The sequence below is a fragment of the Ursus arctos genome, unplaced genomic scaffold, assembly GCF_023065955.2.
Source record: "Ursus arctos isolate Adak ecotype North America unplaced genomic scaffold, UrsArc2.0 scaffold_18, whole genome shotgun sequence".
NCBI classification, from domain to species: Eukaryota; Metazoa; Chordata; class Mammalia; order Carnivora; family Ursidae; genus Ursus; species Ursus arctos.
Genome location: NW_026622852.1, coordinates 55,974,359 through 55,990,867, shown reverse-complemented (window position 1 = coordinate 55,990,867; position 16,509 = coordinate 55,974,359). Strand labels below are relative to the sequence as shown.

General features: G+C 58.6%; 1 protein-coding gene and 1 non-coding gene across 16 annotated transcripts in view; both read right to left on the bottom strand.

Annotated features, from left to right (window-relative positions):
- PRRC2B (proline rich coiled-coil 2B) overlaps positions 1-16,509 on the bottom strand; it is an 86,317-nt gene that overhangs the window by 8,719 nt on the left and 61,089 nt on the right. For 10 of the 15 annotated variants that reach the window (XM_048223419.2, XM_048223416.2, XM_048223423.2 and 7 more), the window contains 14 exons: positions 13,817-14,033; positions 11,046-13,109; positions 9,533-9,729; positions 8,811-8,956; positions 8,085-8,226; positions 6,374-6,456; positions 5,663-5,851; positions 5,320-5,517; positions 4,805-4,891; positions 3,967-4,071; positions 3,621-3,813; positions 2,750-2,847; positions 1,674-1,801; positions 868-1,108 (listed from right to left, as the gene is read on the bottom strand). In XM_048223419.2, coding sequence (XP_048079376.1) covers positions 868-1,108; positions 1,674-1,801; positions 2,750-2,847; positions 3,621-3,813; positions 3,967-4,071; positions 4,805-4,891; positions 5,320-5,517; positions 5,663-5,851; positions 6,374-6,456; positions 8,085-8,226; positions 8,811-8,956; positions 9,533-9,729; positions 11,046-13,109; positions 13,817-14,033 — 4,088 coding nt within the window. Of the gene's footprint in view, positions 1-867; positions 1,109-1,673; positions 1,802-2,394; positions 2,456-2,749; positions 2,848-3,620; positions 3,814-3,966; positions 4,072-4,804; positions 4,892-5,319; positions 5,518-5,662; positions 5,852-6,373; positions 6,457-8,084; positions 8,227-8,810; positions 8,957-9,532; positions 9,730-11,045; positions 13,110-13,816; positions 14,034-16,509 lie in introns of those variants that run through there. The other 5 variants (XM_048223420.2, XM_048223424.2, XM_048223421.2 and 2 more) reach the window with 2 other exon arrangements.
- Positions 3,156-3,232, bottom strand: LOC113266646 (small nucleolar RNA SNORD62). The gene has a single exon (XR_003320450.1). It is a non-coding gene; the product is annotated as a small nucleolar RNA SNORD62 (small nucleolar RNA).

Genomic DNA, 16,509 nt, shown 5'->3' with positions numbered 1-16,509 from the left:
TGTGGCCACAGGTAGCCCAAGTGGGTCTGGTTTTCCGCAGGCGCAGGACTGGACTTTACCCAGATGAGAACACCGGAGGCGGGCAAATGCCAACAGGGCGGCTCTGCTAAGCCGGGCAGGGAAGGAAGCGAGCCCGCGGGGGCAGGTGGTAAACGGAGGGCCGGAGCTGGGTCGCGTGAGACGGAGAGAGCTAGAAGAGCAGAGCTGGTGACTGGTAAGACCCTTAAGCTTGAGATGATGGAAGAGGTCCAGCTGCTGGCGCTGACCAGCCAGGACGGGACCGTGAGCACAGTGCAGCACGGGTGGCAAGGGGGCCGTGGAACGGAGACCAGGTGATCATGTATGCAGACATCAAAACCACCAGCGGCTAGATCAGGAGCTGTGCTGGGGAGACTGCGTTAGGGGCCAAAGCAGGGGAAGAGTGACCCTCAAAGCTGTCTGATACTGCTGACGGTCACGGGAGAGGAAGACGTGGAGCCAGACACGGAGTGCCATTACGTGGACTCAGGGCAACATGGAGGCCAGTGGAGCAGTGGACAGTACGGGCTCGAGAGTTGGGGTTTTGGGGAGAAGGGAGGGGAGAGCAGCCCAGAAGCATCAGTGGGTGTGTCAGGACACACGCCCCATCTCCAAGCCCCCCGGGACGAGCGCGGAGAAAGGCCGCGGGAGAGGCAGTGCTCTCAGGGGATAAACAGGAGACGGGACCGTTCCCAAGAGGCAGAGGACCTGGCCCCAGTCCCAGCAGCCCAAGGACCAGTCGCAAGGTTAGAAGCAGCAAATCACACATCAAGAAGCAGATAAAAAGGAAAAAACAGTCATGAAAGAAAGAGGCCTAGTGTTCTGGGCAGGAGGGACTGAATTCCTGACCTGCGGGAGCTGGGAGTCCAACAACTGGGAGGCGCCCAGGCCAGCAGCCTGACCCAGCTGGCCCTCGTAGACCAGGGCTTGGTTTCCACTCATGGGCTGGTAGGGGGAGCCGGACTGGGGCTTCACCATCTCTAAGGGCTGCATGCCTGGGAACGCCGAGTACGGAGGCTTCAAGGCTGTGCCTCCTGACAGGATCACGGTGCTGGGCGGTGACAGGCTGGGATGCATGTACACCTGAGATCTGCAGAAGCCAGACAGACGCTGGGTCAGACGCGGGGGGCGCCAGCAGACTTCAAGCAAGAGCCCATGCCACGACCCCCCGGAGGGCTTGCTCAAACCCACATCACTGGCCTCACCGCCCCCACCCCCGGGTTTCTGACTCAGGAGGCCTGGGACAGAGCCCGCGAGTCTGCATTTATAACAAGCTCCTAGATGGTGCGGATAGTGCCAGCCTAGGAACCACAGTTTGAGCGTCACTAGATTACGTATCCAGGCTGTACAAGGCACGGGAAAACCTGTGTGGTGCCGAGGCCCAGGACTTCAGACACATGGAAAGAGCAGACCAAGGGTGGTGGCTGACGGGGAGGGGCTGCGAAGGGGTAGGATAATGTGGAAAGAAAAAACAAAGCCCATAAAGGGCCAGCACGCCCACGCAGCTCGTGCAGCCGTCAATAATGACTCTGACGTGACCGCGATCACCCCCTCCGCCCCCACCTCCACAGCAGAGAGGCGCGGAGCAGCAGCACAGCCGAGGGAGCGAGCCCACTGGCCGTGGAGGTGAGGTGGGCGCCCTGGCTGCATCTCACCTGAAGGGCTGTAAGGAGCTGAAGATCTCCTGAGCCTGGGAGGCAGGCAGCCCGCCCCTCAGTCCCAGCTGGGCTGGAGCCTGCAGAGACGTGTGGAGGGAAAGCGGGATCTGCTGGGCAGCGGCAGCCTGCGGACAGGAAGCCGGGCAGGTAACCGCGGGGCCCTTCGGGCTGCTTCTCCACGCCCCACACCTCAGCCCACCCCTCTCCACACGGCAGCTGAAACACTGCCCCAAATGCACGCTGGGGCATGTCCTTCCGGTGCTTTCCTTGCTCTTGAGAAAAAGCAAACAACGGGTAACAGTCCCAAACCCTGGTATGTTCCTACACTGGATTCCGTACAACAGTGAGAACGGATCCTAGCTACAGGCATCGAGAGCGGTGCGTTTCGGAACCAACGGTGAGCGGGACACGCACGCGAGGAATACACGTGGTATGATCCGGTTACGCGAACATCAACACCTTGTAAATCTAAACCACGTGAAATTTAAAAATAGGTTTTATAAAGAAGTCGGGACAGGCCAAGTCCTCTGTCCGCGGTCCCCAAATCTGCTTCTGCCCAAGGGCCCCACCATCCTGGCACACAGGTCCGTGGGGTGCTGGACCATCAGAAGGCTCCACACCGGCTTCAGGAGGGAGGCTTCCAGAAGCCCGCCCCTTGCAGCACAGAAAATACGCCCATCCTACAGGAAAACAAGTGCCTGCATGTTTCTAAAACTACCTCTTTCTAACGCATCCATGCCTGGGACTCTAGGCCTCTCTTCTCTTCATCAGAAGGATACCTGATACCAAAGGATACCAAAGAGAATTCCATTTCAGCTAATTCCCCAGCTAGGACACAGGAAGAACTCTGAGAGAGGGAAGCTGAGAGTCTGGAGCGTGGAGCTCCATTCCTCTTCCCCATCTCTCCTGTGTCCGTTCACTGAACATTTCCTGGCTGCTAGGACGGGCTGGGAGCTGGGCATTACACGTGAGGGACGCAGGAAGAGAGCTAACGCGCCAGTCAACGCAGGAAGTGACTCCACTGTGCGCTGCACCCCTGTCCCCCACGCGGCCGCCTGGCTTGCTCTCATCACCTGCTGGTAACTCTGCTGCTGAGGTATGCTTTGGGGAACCAGCCGGGGCTGACTTGCGAACACGTGGCCGTCCAGGTATAGAGGCGGCAGGTGGCTGCCTGCAAACAGAAGCCCAGAGGAGACAACAGAGTCAAGCCTCACTGTTCCTGGATGTTCCCACGTGCACACCTTCCCAGGGCATCGGCGGGGGGTGGGGGAAGTGTGTGCAGAGCCTGCACAGGCCCCTGCCGCCAGCCGTGTTCCAGCAGCCCCACACCGACTCACCCGCTGGGGAACACAGGCAGGCGGCGGCATCGGGGCCCAGGAGCGGGCACCGGCTCCAGCCCACCCTTCCCACCCGGGCCCCAGCCCACCGGCCCGCACCCTTGGGAGCGGCTCCACTACGTGGAGGTGGCCTGGGTCTCGGCCCATGGCTTCTCCATCCCCCTGCACTGAGTCCACAGTGGAAGGTCAGAATGGGCCACAGGAACTGCACCACTAGGGCTCGGCAGCTGGGCCCTCGAAACCCCCACCCTTTCCCTCTGGCCACCAACACAGCAGTAAAGATGGCTACCACTTATCGAGGGCTTGGCTGATACAAAGCACTTTGCAGGTGTGAGCTCGTCTCCTCGGCTAACCCGCGGAGAGCCAGTCTTCTCTCACAGAGGCTACAGCGCAGAGGGTTGAGCCACTCAGCGGCGGTGAGCCGCGTCTCTGCTGGCTCCTGGTCTGCTTCCCAGGGAAGGGGAGCAGGGAAGCGGGGAGTGCCTAGGAAGCTAGGCCACCCGACCCACAAACTCACTCCTACTTCTGCACACTCCAGCGATCCAAGTTTCCCTTGAGAACGAGGGAGGCGACCCGCCAAGCTGGTTCGGGCCGGGGAGCGGCATACCTGGAAGAGAAGCCGAAGGCGCGACAGAGGCCACAGGCATGGGTGGCATGGACACGCCGCCAAAGGAGCTGTAGTTGACCCCGTTGGAGGCTCCCACAGATGACGGGGGCTGGATGCCTGAGCCTGCACCTCCAGGAGAGCTCTGCTCTGGCAAACTGGGTGAGTTTTCCCAAGCCTTGCGTGCAGACTCCATCTGAAAAGCAAGGGTGGCAGAAGCATGACCACCAGGGACGCAGCGGCCAGCACAGATGGAGGACGCGGGCCGGCAGGCGGGGCTGCTCGCTCCTGCCCCTTCCCAAGCTAAGACACCCAGGGGGCCCCCCGCCTTGTTCTGCACCGGTGTTACCTTCAGGGTGAGGTCCGCGGTGGGGAAGGACATCTGGGAGAGGCCAATGGCCCTCTGGATGTGATGGTCGCGACGGAGGATGGGAATACTCTGAGTTAAGCCCGCCTGGAGGGGAAAAGGAAACCATGGAATACGACAGGCACAGAGGCACAGGACAACACAGCACAACGCACCTTCAGGTCGGGCCTCATGCACTCAAGACCCCAGGGATGAGGCTGCCAGCAAGAGAGACCCGGTTATCTCCTCCAGATAGCAGCCTTCATGGATTTCCACAACAGAATCCACGAGAGCCGCGTCCACGCCCCCACCCCACGGAGCATGGAGGCACCCAGACCTAGCTTGGAGAGCCCAGGTCCTGCCTCAGCCGCCACACCCGAAACTAAAAAAGAGGTCCTTGTAACATTTCTTTGGAAATGTGGCCAACAGACCCTCCCATACAAGCCCAGTGCCCAGGAACATATTACAGGGATTCTGAGAAACTGCTCATAATGAAGACATCTGTCCCAGCACCATCAAACGTACATAACCACAGGACTTGGAAGGTTGGAGAATCACAGACTGTCAAATAAACCAGACCTTAGGAATTACACTTTCTCATTTTAAGATCACAAGACCAGGGTGTGGAACATTTACACAACTTGCCCAAGGACATGCAACCAGCTAGAAAACGCGTCACGCCTCACACCCAGGTCAGGTGGCTAACCCCAAACCAGGTGTTGGTCCCCTCGCCTGGCTTCAGAGTCTGCCCCCCCCTCGCCCCCCCCAGGAGGCTTGCTCCCTCCTCTCCAGGACCTGCCCGCACAGGGAACAACAGAGCCTGGGGTGGAAGCACACTCACGTTACTGGCCAGGGCATCCTGAAGTTTGACAACTGGATTCCCCGCAGGACCAGAGGCAGAACCAGGTGGCAAGCTGAAATCAGAGTCCTGAAAAGAAGGAGGAATCCACTGAAATTACCCGGCCCACCTCTCAGCAGAAACACATGTTAATCTGATCCATAGTCTCAGTGACTCAGAACCTCGATGGAGCAGCATTCACCAGACAGCACCCAAGAAAAGATGCCACCCCGAGCCTCCCTCTGGGCTCCCTGCCTGTGCCCACTGGCCAACCCAAAGGAGACAGTGAAGATAACTGGTCTGCTCAGCCTGAGAACCTGGCTAGTGTCAGAATAATCTAGAAGGCAGCTCAATAGCACCTGCCGCGCCCAGCACACCGACATGCTCCCCCAGAGTTCCGTTCAGCTCCCATTTCCCTGCTCTTTCTCGGTGACGACACTGTCTCAGCACCTTCGTCTCTCTCCAAGTATAAAAAGAAGGGGGGGGGGGGGCGGGAAGAAAACACATCCAAACCTTACTTTTGGATTAACTCCAAATTCAATGGGCGGCACCGGCAGCACGGAGTCCACATGAATCTCTACTCCGTTAACAGGCGGGATGACAGCCCCCTGCAGCCGCTCGGCCCCCTCTGAGCCCTTTCTGTTTTTCAGAGAACGCTCATTGCCGATGGGTCCTGGTCTGTGCTCCTTGCTCTGTCCTGAGCCTTGTTCTGCATCCTTGATGGAAAAGCAGACGCTAAGAAACACAAGCTGGAAGGACCCCAACCCCCAGCTTCTGAGCCCCAGGGAGAGGGGAAGAAGAGAAAGGATGATGGCCCCTCCTGCCCTGGCCCAGATCTCTGTGAACAGACTTCCAGTTTACCTTCGGCTCAGGCTGCTTCTGAGCCTGCTCCTTGTGGCTGTCAGCCTTGGGCTCCAGGCCAGGCCCGTTCATGTCCTCTGGTTTCAGAGTGCCATATGGGGAGCTGCGCTGGGAGGAGGTCGCAGACGACTCCCGAGACTCAGCGCTCAGGTCAACGCCGCTGTCCCCCTGGCTGCTCTTAAAACCCTGCTGTGCGAGGCACAAAAGGGGTTAAGAGCCCTGACCCCCAAATGCCAACATGGGACCAGGAGGCAAGACCAAGCCTATGGCTAAGACACATCCCCCCAGTATGCCGGACCTTTTAGTCCTGTCCTGACCTCCGCCCCGACCCGCCAGTGGTGCCCAACAAATGAAGAAACGGTCGAAACCACAAGACGCGCAGCAGGTGCCAGGGACACAGCTGCCATGCTTCTCCCCGGTGACCCAGGTCAGACAGACCGACCGCCACTACAGGCTCGTGGGAGGGGCCCCGGTCGCCCCCTCTCCTGGGTTATTCCCCCTTGCCCCTTCACACGGGGACCTCACACAGATGAGAAGCCAAGACCGGAGACAAGTACCAAGCCAGGGCCTGTGGGAGTGGCCCCGGGGCCAGGCTCAGTGGCTGTGGGGAGGGAGAGCCGGGCTGCGTACTGGGTGCACGAGGCCCAGGACGAGCCAGCCATGGGGGCGGCAAGCGTGCACGCAGCCCCGAGTAGCGGGGCGGCCACTCACCTCGGCAGAGCCAGGCTCGGCGCTGTTGAAGGCAGTGGCGGCTTTTGTCCAGGAGTCGTTGGTTGGGGTCTGAACGGGGAGGGCTGCCCGAGGGAGCAAGACGGGAGAGTCAGGGCATCACAGAGGAACCCCCATGCGGGAGAAACAAGCCCGGGGGCCACTGCCACACTCGCAGGCTGCCCCCGCCCCCCGCCCCCGCCCCGTCCCGACAACGGCATGCCAGACAGCAGATCTGCCCACAGGAGCTGGTCGGCTGGCTTTCCCCAACTTCCCAGCATCCTCGGACAGACTCTAATAAACCAGCTCCTCTTCCCTTCATCGATCACGTGCTCTAGCAGGCACGCCGGCGGCCTCTCGGTCACTCTGCGAGGATCCCGTATTGCTACCCCTGCCAAGCACAGCTTTCTTTCACTTACGCCAGCGATTCACTTCTACAAGCCGGCAGCTCCCACAAAGACTTTTAAAGATTCAAGCCGGTATCGCTCAACTCCTGTTAGCTCGAGGACACACCAAGATTCCCACAAAAGCCACAGACCCTGCGTATGCACACAGAACTGGACACGCTGTTTTCAGGTCCAGCCCCCTCGCCCCGAACGGCTCTGAGCCTCCGGTGAGGCGCTGGAGCGTCCTGGCGGCAAAGGCCCAAGAGCAGGGGCAGCTGGAGTGTGATTTGCTCCGAGTCACTGGCTGGCAGGGATCTGGGGACGTTCAGAGTGTGACACCGCATCACTCCCATGTGCAACCAAACCATCCGACAGCAGTATTTTATTTAGAGATTATTATACCTCCAATTAGAGTTGGGTCTCTTAGAGTTTTATTATTTTTTTAAAAGATTTTATTTATTTATTTGAAAGAAAGAATGAGCGAGGAAGGGGAGAAGGAGAAGCAGGCTCCCTGCTGAGCAGGGAGCCCGACGTGGGGCTTGATCCTGGAACTCCGGGATCATGACCTGAGCCAAAGGCACACGCTTAACCCACTGACCCACCCAGGCGCCCCTCTTCCAGTGTTATTTTGCAACATGCTGGAAGCAAGCTGACGCGGTGAAACCCCAAGAATCAACACCCAGAACCCAGAACTGTGGGTGTCTGTCCTGCGGCTCCGCGCTCCGGAAGCCTCGGCTACTCTGTATGACACACCGGAAACGGATAATTTCTCTAAGCTCCCCTGTGAGGCATCGTGTGTCCTTCTTTCATTCACCTGTGCACTCTGCAGGGCTCTGCCCAGAGGAGGCATTAAAGAATCTGCTTGATTAAAATGGTTTTGTATTTTAAAATGAAAAGTTACCAGAAAAAGAGTTCTGGATTTGGAATTGTTTTAAGAAGTTCAGGGAAACAAATTTTCCAAAGAGTCGGGTCCCCTCACTCTGTGTTGCTAAGAGAGCATCTGACTCTCTTCGCCTCCCTCGAGTCAGTCACCTGCCACTCTTCCACAGGTAAGAAGAAAGGGGGACAGACAGGGGCGGGAGCTCTCATCGTCCAGACCACCGGACGCACGGAATGCTGTGCTCTCGCCCCAAATCTCGGGCAGGGAGAGCTTGCTTCCGTTCAGGGGCTGAGATGGTATCGAACACTGTGGCCCTGAAGAGGACGCAGGAAACAGGCAAAGCTCCCCGGGCATCCACGGCCCCAAAGCAGGATGCTCCCGAGAGGGGACCCCGGGCCCGGGGGACGGCCCTAGGCCCCGCAGCTGAGCCCAAGCACCCAGCTCTTACCTTGGCTGCTGCTCTCCCAAATCTCGGTGCCCAGGCTACTGCCGGGCACGGTCACGTCGCTCTGCTCCAGGCACAAGTTGTTCTGCTTTTTAGCAAACCGAGGAGGAATACGGGAGGAAAGACCGCGCCCCTTGACAGGCATCTGAGGAAAAAAAGGTGATGCAGTCCAGCCTCGATGTGAAGCATGAAGAACGACAAGTTCTTCCCAGGGAGAGCACCCTGGGCCCCCAAACCATACCGTCAGAAACTGTTCCGGAGGTGCTGGAATGCTCGCCTCTCGACACCTCGACCACAGGTAAATGGCAATGCCAACCAGACCACCCTTGGAAGGGGCCGACAGACCCACGGACACAGACCGCAGAGGCTGGGTGCGCAGTGGCCAGACCTGACTGCGTTTGAGGACAGGGTCTTCGACCCTCGTGACGCCCCGGGTGACAAATCTCATCCCACACAGGCCAGAGCAGTGGGAGGAGGGTGGGCTTAGAGGAGCTGATGGAGGTCTGCATCCTACTGCTGTCACCAGGGACAAATCACCCTCTTTGAGAATAGGGACACCACCCCCTCCTCCCACAGGACAACAGGGGTGGTGGTGGGTCCTGGGCCACAACCCACGCCACAGCAGCACTCCCTCCTCCCCCTCGTCTATCTTGGGCTTCATTCAGAACTCTCACCCTTCGGGCTCTGGGTTTCTCTGTACCGGCCTGCCCTCCCCGCCAGCCCCCTTACCTGCACAGCCTGCTCCTTCTTCCTCCTCTCTTCCTCCAGCAGACGGCGCTGCTTCTTGGTCAGGACCTCGATGAAGCCCTCACCAGCCATGGGGCCCACCTCACTCTCCTCACCAGGGCTGGACCCGCAGTTTTCAATGATGGAATCTGAACCCAGATTTCACGAGAAGGGACAGTGTTTCCATTCATCACAAGAAAAGATAACCCAACCCTACCAGCTGCTGGTATCTAAGGACGGCTCAGCTCAGAAGGCTGGGCAGTACCTGGCTTGAGGCCTCCAAGGAGCAGAGCGGGTTCCCAGGGTCTGCAGAAATCCTGCTGGGATCTCTACACCCTCCCCATGACCCCTCAGCACATGGTTACCCCAAACCAGAGAGCTGCGGAGCACTACAGTTAAGAAGACAGTCTCTGGAGACAGAAACACCGAAGTCCCAGCTCTGCCCCTGACCAGCGCATGACCTAGACAAACCACTCAACCTCTCTGGGCCGCAGGTCCCCCCCTTTAAAACTGGGACACCGTGGGGCGGCTCTGGGGGCGGCAAGGCTTTAAGCAACGTGAAGGTAGGAATCCTATCTGTTCTGCTCACCCATACAGCCCTGGAATTTAGCCCACCACCTGCCCGGAGGCCACGACACTCAGAGAAGGAGCAAACCCAGCAGCCCCACGGAGGCTGCCGTGGCCCTCAGCAGCCTGGCTCTCCTTCCCCCTGAAGACAGACTCACTTCCATAGTTCAGGTCAAACTGTTTCAGGGTCTCTCCCTGTTCACCCGCCCTCTGAGCAGCCAGCTTGGCCTCCTTCTCTGCCTTCTCACAGGGGGCTTCGGGGACATCAGAAGTGGCGTGGGCTGCCCGCTCCAACGCATAGTGGCTGCTCCCACCGCTGCAACCAAGACCTCCAGGCAAGGCCTCCTCTGGGGACCTGTAAAGGAAGGAGGACCTGGTTAGCTCCGACGCAGCTGAAGGCTGGAGGAGGAGAGAAAAGGAGAACCTACATGTGCGCACGGCACGCACATGGACCCACGCCCTGACCTACAGTGTCCCCTTCGTTCGGTCGAAGCTGCTCTCTGCCAGAGGTGCATGAGGCCATGTGCACCCCCCCACCCCCGCCTGCCACACCACTGCCGTTCTGCCCGCTCACGGGGAACACCGCTCTTCCCCCGCCCCTTCCAGGGCTCAGCGCCTCTGTTCCTTCCCACCATGTGCCAAACTCAGCGGGCCTGCGCAAAGGAGACAATGAAGGGGATGCTCCAAGCAGAGCCACAGGACTTTCTGCTCCTGGCATAGGACACTGGCCAGCAAGGAGCCAGGCCTGGCCCTAGCACAAGGCTCTTGGCAGAAATCGGAAGCACAGCCAAGTCTCAGCATCTGGGGCCAGGACAGCGAGGCTGGCCCGACACCTGGAAGGGATCAGCATTCCCTGAGGGCTCCTCTGGGGCTCTGAATAAATTCCACCCCAAGTTTCTGGCTCTGGATTCTAAGGAGGTTGGGAGGCAGGAAGCAGCCTTCCTTGGCCTGAGGTGTGGCCCGTGTGTGACCAGGAAATCAGGCTGCACAAGTGACCCCCTGCACGTGTCTCCCCTTTCCCTGACTCTGGGTAGCCTGCGGGCAATGAGCCGCCCCAGAGCACTGACCGGCCACCTAAAGCCTCTAGGTCCAATGAGAGATGCTCACAGGGCCTCGGGCGGCTCATTCCCTGCTCCTACTGCCTGGCTCTTTCGACAAGGCGGCGGTTAATCCCCAAAGTGGAGCCGTGTCTCCTGTCAAGAGGTGGACTCGGGAAGACCTGTCCCCCCAGGGGCCAGGAGGCCGGAGGCCTCCGCGGGACACCGGGTGACAGCAGCCCTGGGGCAGAGGAATCTGGGGGACTGGCACCGTGCACAGGCAGTGTCCCCTCAGTGGGGCGGCAAGAGCGCTTACAGAGGCTGAATGCGCAGGCCAGGTGCCGGGACAGCCGTCACACGAAGACCGCTGGGTGGGGACTCTAAGTTCTGGTTTTCATGCCACGACAACAACGACAATAACACGCCACAAGAGCAGCAGACAAGCAGTGCAAGAGCAAGTGATGGAGACGCTCAAACACAATGGCTGCGGCGGGCAGGCGCCCCGGGGCCAACAGAGGGACAGTCGGGGCTCCTGACACACTCCGGGACACGCATGCATGGAGTGCTGCTTAAAAAACGGGCTTAATAACAGAACAGCAACAGAAAAGAGCCTGGGGTTGGGTTCGTGTTTTACCTTTTGGCTTTCAAAGGCGTCCCATTCTGTTGGCTCTCATAACGGGGAGAAGTGTCACCACCACCTGGCCTAATGGACTTCTCCCCAAACCCCCCCGGCTCCAGCTTTCGGCTCTGCCTGTCGGCCAGGGGCCTCTGGCTGGAGAAGCTCCTCTTGGCCAGCTCCTTCTTCTCGCCCACAGCAGCCCCGGGGAGGCTGCCGTCCGCCTGGGGGTCGGGCTCGGCCCCGGGGCCCTCGCGCCGCTCCCGCCTCTCGCTGAAGTCACTGCTCTCGGAGGCCGTCTCCCACTCCTCGTTGGCATGATCGGACGAGTTCTGGTACGAGAGCTCGGGGGACCCGCTCTTGTCCCCGGGGCAGAGCTTGGGCCGGCCCGGCCACGGCCCTGCCAGCAGATGGGGCTCCTCCTCGGGCCCCCACAGGCCCAGGGATTCTCGCTCCTGCCGGAGGCGGCGGAATCGCGGCGGCTTGTCCTGGCGCGGGGGACGCCTTCTCCGGAAGGGCCGGTTCTCTGTGCCTTCCGCGTCGGCAGCATGGTCATCGGGGAAGAAGGGCCTCTTGTCCTCCAGGCGGCCGTCCTCAAAAGCCCTGGCACCAAACGAGTCAGAATGTCTGTAGGCATCAGGGACACAGTCTCTCTCTGCAGGTCGCCGGGGCCCGCACGCGTCCGCAGAGCTGTACTCCTGCCAGGAGGCACCCGGGCTCTTGCTCTGCCAGTGGGCAGCCTCTTTGGACACGAAGGTTCTCCGCCCATAGCCACAGCTACTCAGTCGGGGAGGGAGTGCCCGGCCAAAGGCGCGAGGGCCTCGGCTCTTGGCCTCCAGGCTGCTGGGGTCCTCAGAGCACACCTTGTTGGAGCGCCAGGAGTCCCTGAAGTCACCCTTCCTCAGGGCGCTGCCCTCCCGCTCCAGGAGTGAGCCTTCACTCCCATTCTCCGAGCCTCGCTGCCGCCGCCGCTTGGGAAGCTCTTCGTACTCGGAGCCCTCGCTGTGGGTCTCGCTGGCGATGCGCCGCCGCGGCTTAGCCCTGGGGAAGTCTTCGGGCTGGCCGAAGTCCCGCAGGCCCCGGCCGCGGCCGCTCCTCTGGCTGCCGCTGTAGATGCCCCGCGCCCCGAGCACCCCCCCACCGCAGAGGCTGGGGCTGCCGCCTGCAGGCCGCCCGCGGAAGGTGAACTCTCGGAAGCCGCGGCCGCGGCCCCGGGCCTGCCCTCGGCCCCCAAAGGCTTGCTCCTCATCAATAAAGATCCAGTTGTTCCTCTTTGTCGGGGGAGTGTCGCTGGACTCCCGGCAGGGTCTGCTCTCCCAGGCCCTGTCGGGCTTCTCGTCCTCTTCGCACCTGCTGGCCTCGCGGCCCAAACTCACGCGGGCAGAGCCCTGGTCCTCCAAGGGGGAGGGGGACGAATTGGCCAGCGCGGGGTCGTTCTCTTCGTCCTCGCCCTTGTCTGCCGTGCGAACCGGCCCCTTCTCCTTGGCCACACGGGTACTCTCCTCCCCCAGTTCCTGCTTCAGCTTCTCAAGTTCCTTCTCCTTGTCCTCTACCTTGAGGGCTTTCAGGACGGGCTTCTTGATGGGCCCCGACCTCCGCGTCCTGCTGGTCTGCTCCGGGTGCTGGCTGCCAGGGCCCCGGGGCTCGGGCGTCCACTCGGGCTCCAGGGATGGCTGTTTGTTGGGGCTCCCTTCCTTCTCCCAGGAGGTGACGTTAAAGGATGGCTCCTCCCGGGGTGCCCCCTTCTCGATGCCGTTGGCTGTGTCAGTGGCCTCTGGTGGGTGGCTAACGTCCCAACTGCTATATTCTGGCTTTTTCTCGGCTGGGGCAAAGTCAGGTTCCAGTGGGGAACACCTGAGGTCTGGGGTGGGACCCCCAGGAGCACCTGCTTCCTGAACATTTTCTTGGGGTGGAAACAAAAGCTCCTGGCCTATTCTTTGAGAAGAGACACAGCTGTCAAAGTCTGCTTGGGCCTTCTTGTCAAAAGCACTCAAGAACTCCTCCCCTCTCTCCTCAAGGAGATCGCGCTGGGCGCCTACGCCCCCTGACCTTCCGGGTGAGGCAGAGTAAGAGCTTTCATTCCTGAAAAGGAACCAGAAAAATCAGTCAATGTGATTGGAGCCTGGTTCCTGGTTTCCATGCTGAACACAGAGCTTAGTTAAAAAAAAAAAAAAAAAATTTTTTTTTTTTAAAAAGAAAACGAAAAAAAAAAAAAAAAAAAACACCAAAAACATAAGCACCAACATTTGCTCTATCTTTAAACACGTCTCAGAGCTGCTGGGCCATGGATTGCCGGGCGGCCCCCCGGAGTCCGGACTGAAGAGTGTGCTGGCTGCTGGTGGGCTCAGCGTGCCACCTGGAGGCAGAGCAGCTGGGGATCCTCTGGTTCAGACGACAAGCTGGAGCCTGGGAGTCCACGGAGAGTCTGGGGCACTGGGCCAGCAGGGCCCGCTTGCTTCACTTTCACAGGAAGGAGCCATGACCCGGGCACTCGACCCCACCAGGCCCCACCCCGCGCCCTGACCCAAGTTTCTACAGATCTGCCTCTGACCCAGGACCTCTCCTTGGCTACTGCCAGTCTCCCCGACAGGTGATCGCCTCTCATACAAAAAGCCTTCAAGCAAACCTCATCACACTCTCCATCCCCGGGGGGCACTGCCAGTCCCTGCAAAGCGCCCCTTCTCCGGGCAGTGCCTCTGGGGACAGTGCTTCACCCCAGAGCCCCTTGCTAGCGGGACACGGAGATTCTGCCTTCAACGGCAGGCCAATAGGGCCAAGTTTCATCTCACCTGACGTGCATGTCCATGGCCAAAGTGTCATTCGATTTCGGCTGGGGAAGCGAGTAGCCCTTGCTCTGCAACGCCATGTAACCCTCCGGGCTCCACACAGGGGCTGGATCGAGGGTGGCCACCTTCCTTTCTTGCAGCGGGGGCACACAGTTCTGGTCCTCAGAGCGACAGCCAGCCCCACTGAGGGAATCTTGGGGCATCATGGGCTTCATCAATCCTGAAGAAGGCAAAGGCAAAGAACTAATCTGTAACGGCTCGTTCAGGGGCAACCAGAGGCCCAAAGGAGACAACAGTCACCCTATCACGTGGACAGAGCACCCCACCTGCCCACCATCACTCCACACTCTCTGACCACAGAACCTCTGAAAGCACACGAGCATGCAACATGAGGTGTCCGAAAGACCTGTCCTTAGGGCCCGTGAAGTACAACCTGAGCTCCCAGGTTCAGAACCCCTTGTTGAAAAGTGCACCAAACTGGCAAATGGAAACAGGAAATAGCTAACTGGAGAGGTCCTCCCATCAGCAGAAGGCTAGAGGGGCCAACCCGTCAGCCACGAGGGTCTATGCGCAAGCAGAGACACCCGAGGTCTCCTACACACACAAGGGAGACGAGCTACATGCCAGAGCTCACGGGGACCGAGAGCCGGCATCCGCCTGCTTCAAAAACCCGCCCAAGACAACTAGGGAAGCGACTTTGGTTTCGTTTGTTTTTGTTGTTTTGTTTTTAAGATTTTATTTTTAAGTCATCGCTACACCCCACATGGGGCTCAAACCCACAACCCCAGGATTAAGAGTCAGATGCTCCGCCGAACGTGCCAGCCAAGCACCCCAGTTCCTTCTACTTCTAGCCCCAAGACTGACTGCAACACTCCACATTTTTGCACAGTGAATGGGGGCAGGAGCACACACAGATGACAACAAACTGTTAACTGGCCTGAGGTGATTAAGAGACAGAGGACAGGGGCGCCTGGGTGGCTCATTCGGTTAAGCGTCTGACTCTTGTTTCAACTCAGGTCATCATCTCAGGGGTGTGGGACTGAGCCCAGAGGCAGGCTCCACGTTCAGCGGGGAGTCTGCATGAAGATTCTCTCTCTCCCTCTGCCTCAAATAAGTCTTAAAAAGAGAGAGAGAGAGAGAGAGACAGGGGACACCTCATCCCACCAGACAGAAGCTGGCAGGGAAAGCGACCCCCCCCCTGCATCTCTGTCCGTGTTGATGATCAAGTGGGGGAAGGGAGGGAGGGGGGCAGTGCAGAAATTAAGGTCTTGTCGGGCCTAAGCCCACGGAGAGAAAAAGATCTGATTTTTCCAATACTCTCTTCACAAAGCGTATTAGCAGCCACACACTTTACTGTGCCCATCTTTTCCTGAGATAATCCGGCCTGAAAATGGTTCGACATGAAGCCAGTGGGTTTAAAGCTTTTCTGCAGCTGCGGAGTGCCCTGTTCAAATGCCACTGATACAGGACCCCAGCATAAAGTTAGTGAGAGTCCAGTGGTGGAGACCCTCTCTGGGGCTCTAAAATCCCATACCGCTCATTAAGTACTGACGATGAGGCATGTGCTTGGACATGGACACGGACACTGTACATCGGCTTGCTTCTCGCAATACGGCAGCTCTTATTACCTGAAAAACCCCGCTACCACGAACACTGCCACAAAAACGCTGCACAGAATGTATCAAACATTCCCCCGCCGAGGTTCCCAAGAAAACGGGAAACACCTGTCAGTCCCAGAACTACGGGCTTGGTCTTTAACACCCAACAGCACAGGCGATGGGGCTTTTCTGCACAAGGCAGAGAGCTGTAGCTGGGACGCTGCGCAAGACAGAGGCCCTCAATTAAAGGCAGATTTTAAAATATATGCTCCTTAGTACAGGGACACAACGAAGTCTGTGTCCTGGCCTGGGCCAGTTAGGAAAAACCAGTTCTCTTCTAGGAATGTATAGCCGTGCCGGCTTTCATGCAGTTTGGGGGGAGGAGTGTTCAGATTTATAGCCCCAGAGTGGTACAGAAATGTCCCAAGTTAGAATAACAGGTGGTTCTAGGCTGGCAGGAGAAAACCACCCTGGAGGGACAGACTCTCCACTCAAGCCATGCTGGATTTCCACAATAAATAAAGCTCTGTTGAAGGTGAACTCACAATCCAAAATTACCAGCCTGTGTGGGAAGCAGCCCACCATGAGCCCACAGCAGGCCACAGGGTTACGTGCCTCCCTGAGAACTTCAGATAACAGAATAAACACCAGAAATTATGCTTTAAATTAGTACAAGCATAAAAAATTAAGAACTTTAAAAAAAATGTATGATGCACACACAAAAACAGATTTGATTTGCTTTTGGCTCAGGTCACGATCTCAGTGTCCCGGGACCGGGCCCTGTGTCAGGCTCCGTGCTCAGCGGGGAGTCAGCTTAAGGACCTTATCCCCCCCCCCGCCCCCCCGCCCTTCCCCCCGGTCACACACACACACTCTCTGAAATAAACAAGTAAATCTTTAAAAAAATAAAAATTTGAGAAAAAAATTCTAGTAATAAAGAGAAAGAAGAGATCTCAAAAGCAGCAAGAGTGAACCGGGGCCCAGCAGAATGGCTCCCACAAAGAAGGGTGGCAAGAAGAAGGGGTGTTTTGCCATCAACAAGGTAGTGACCAGAGAATACACCATCAACAGTCACAAGCACATCCACAACATGGGTTT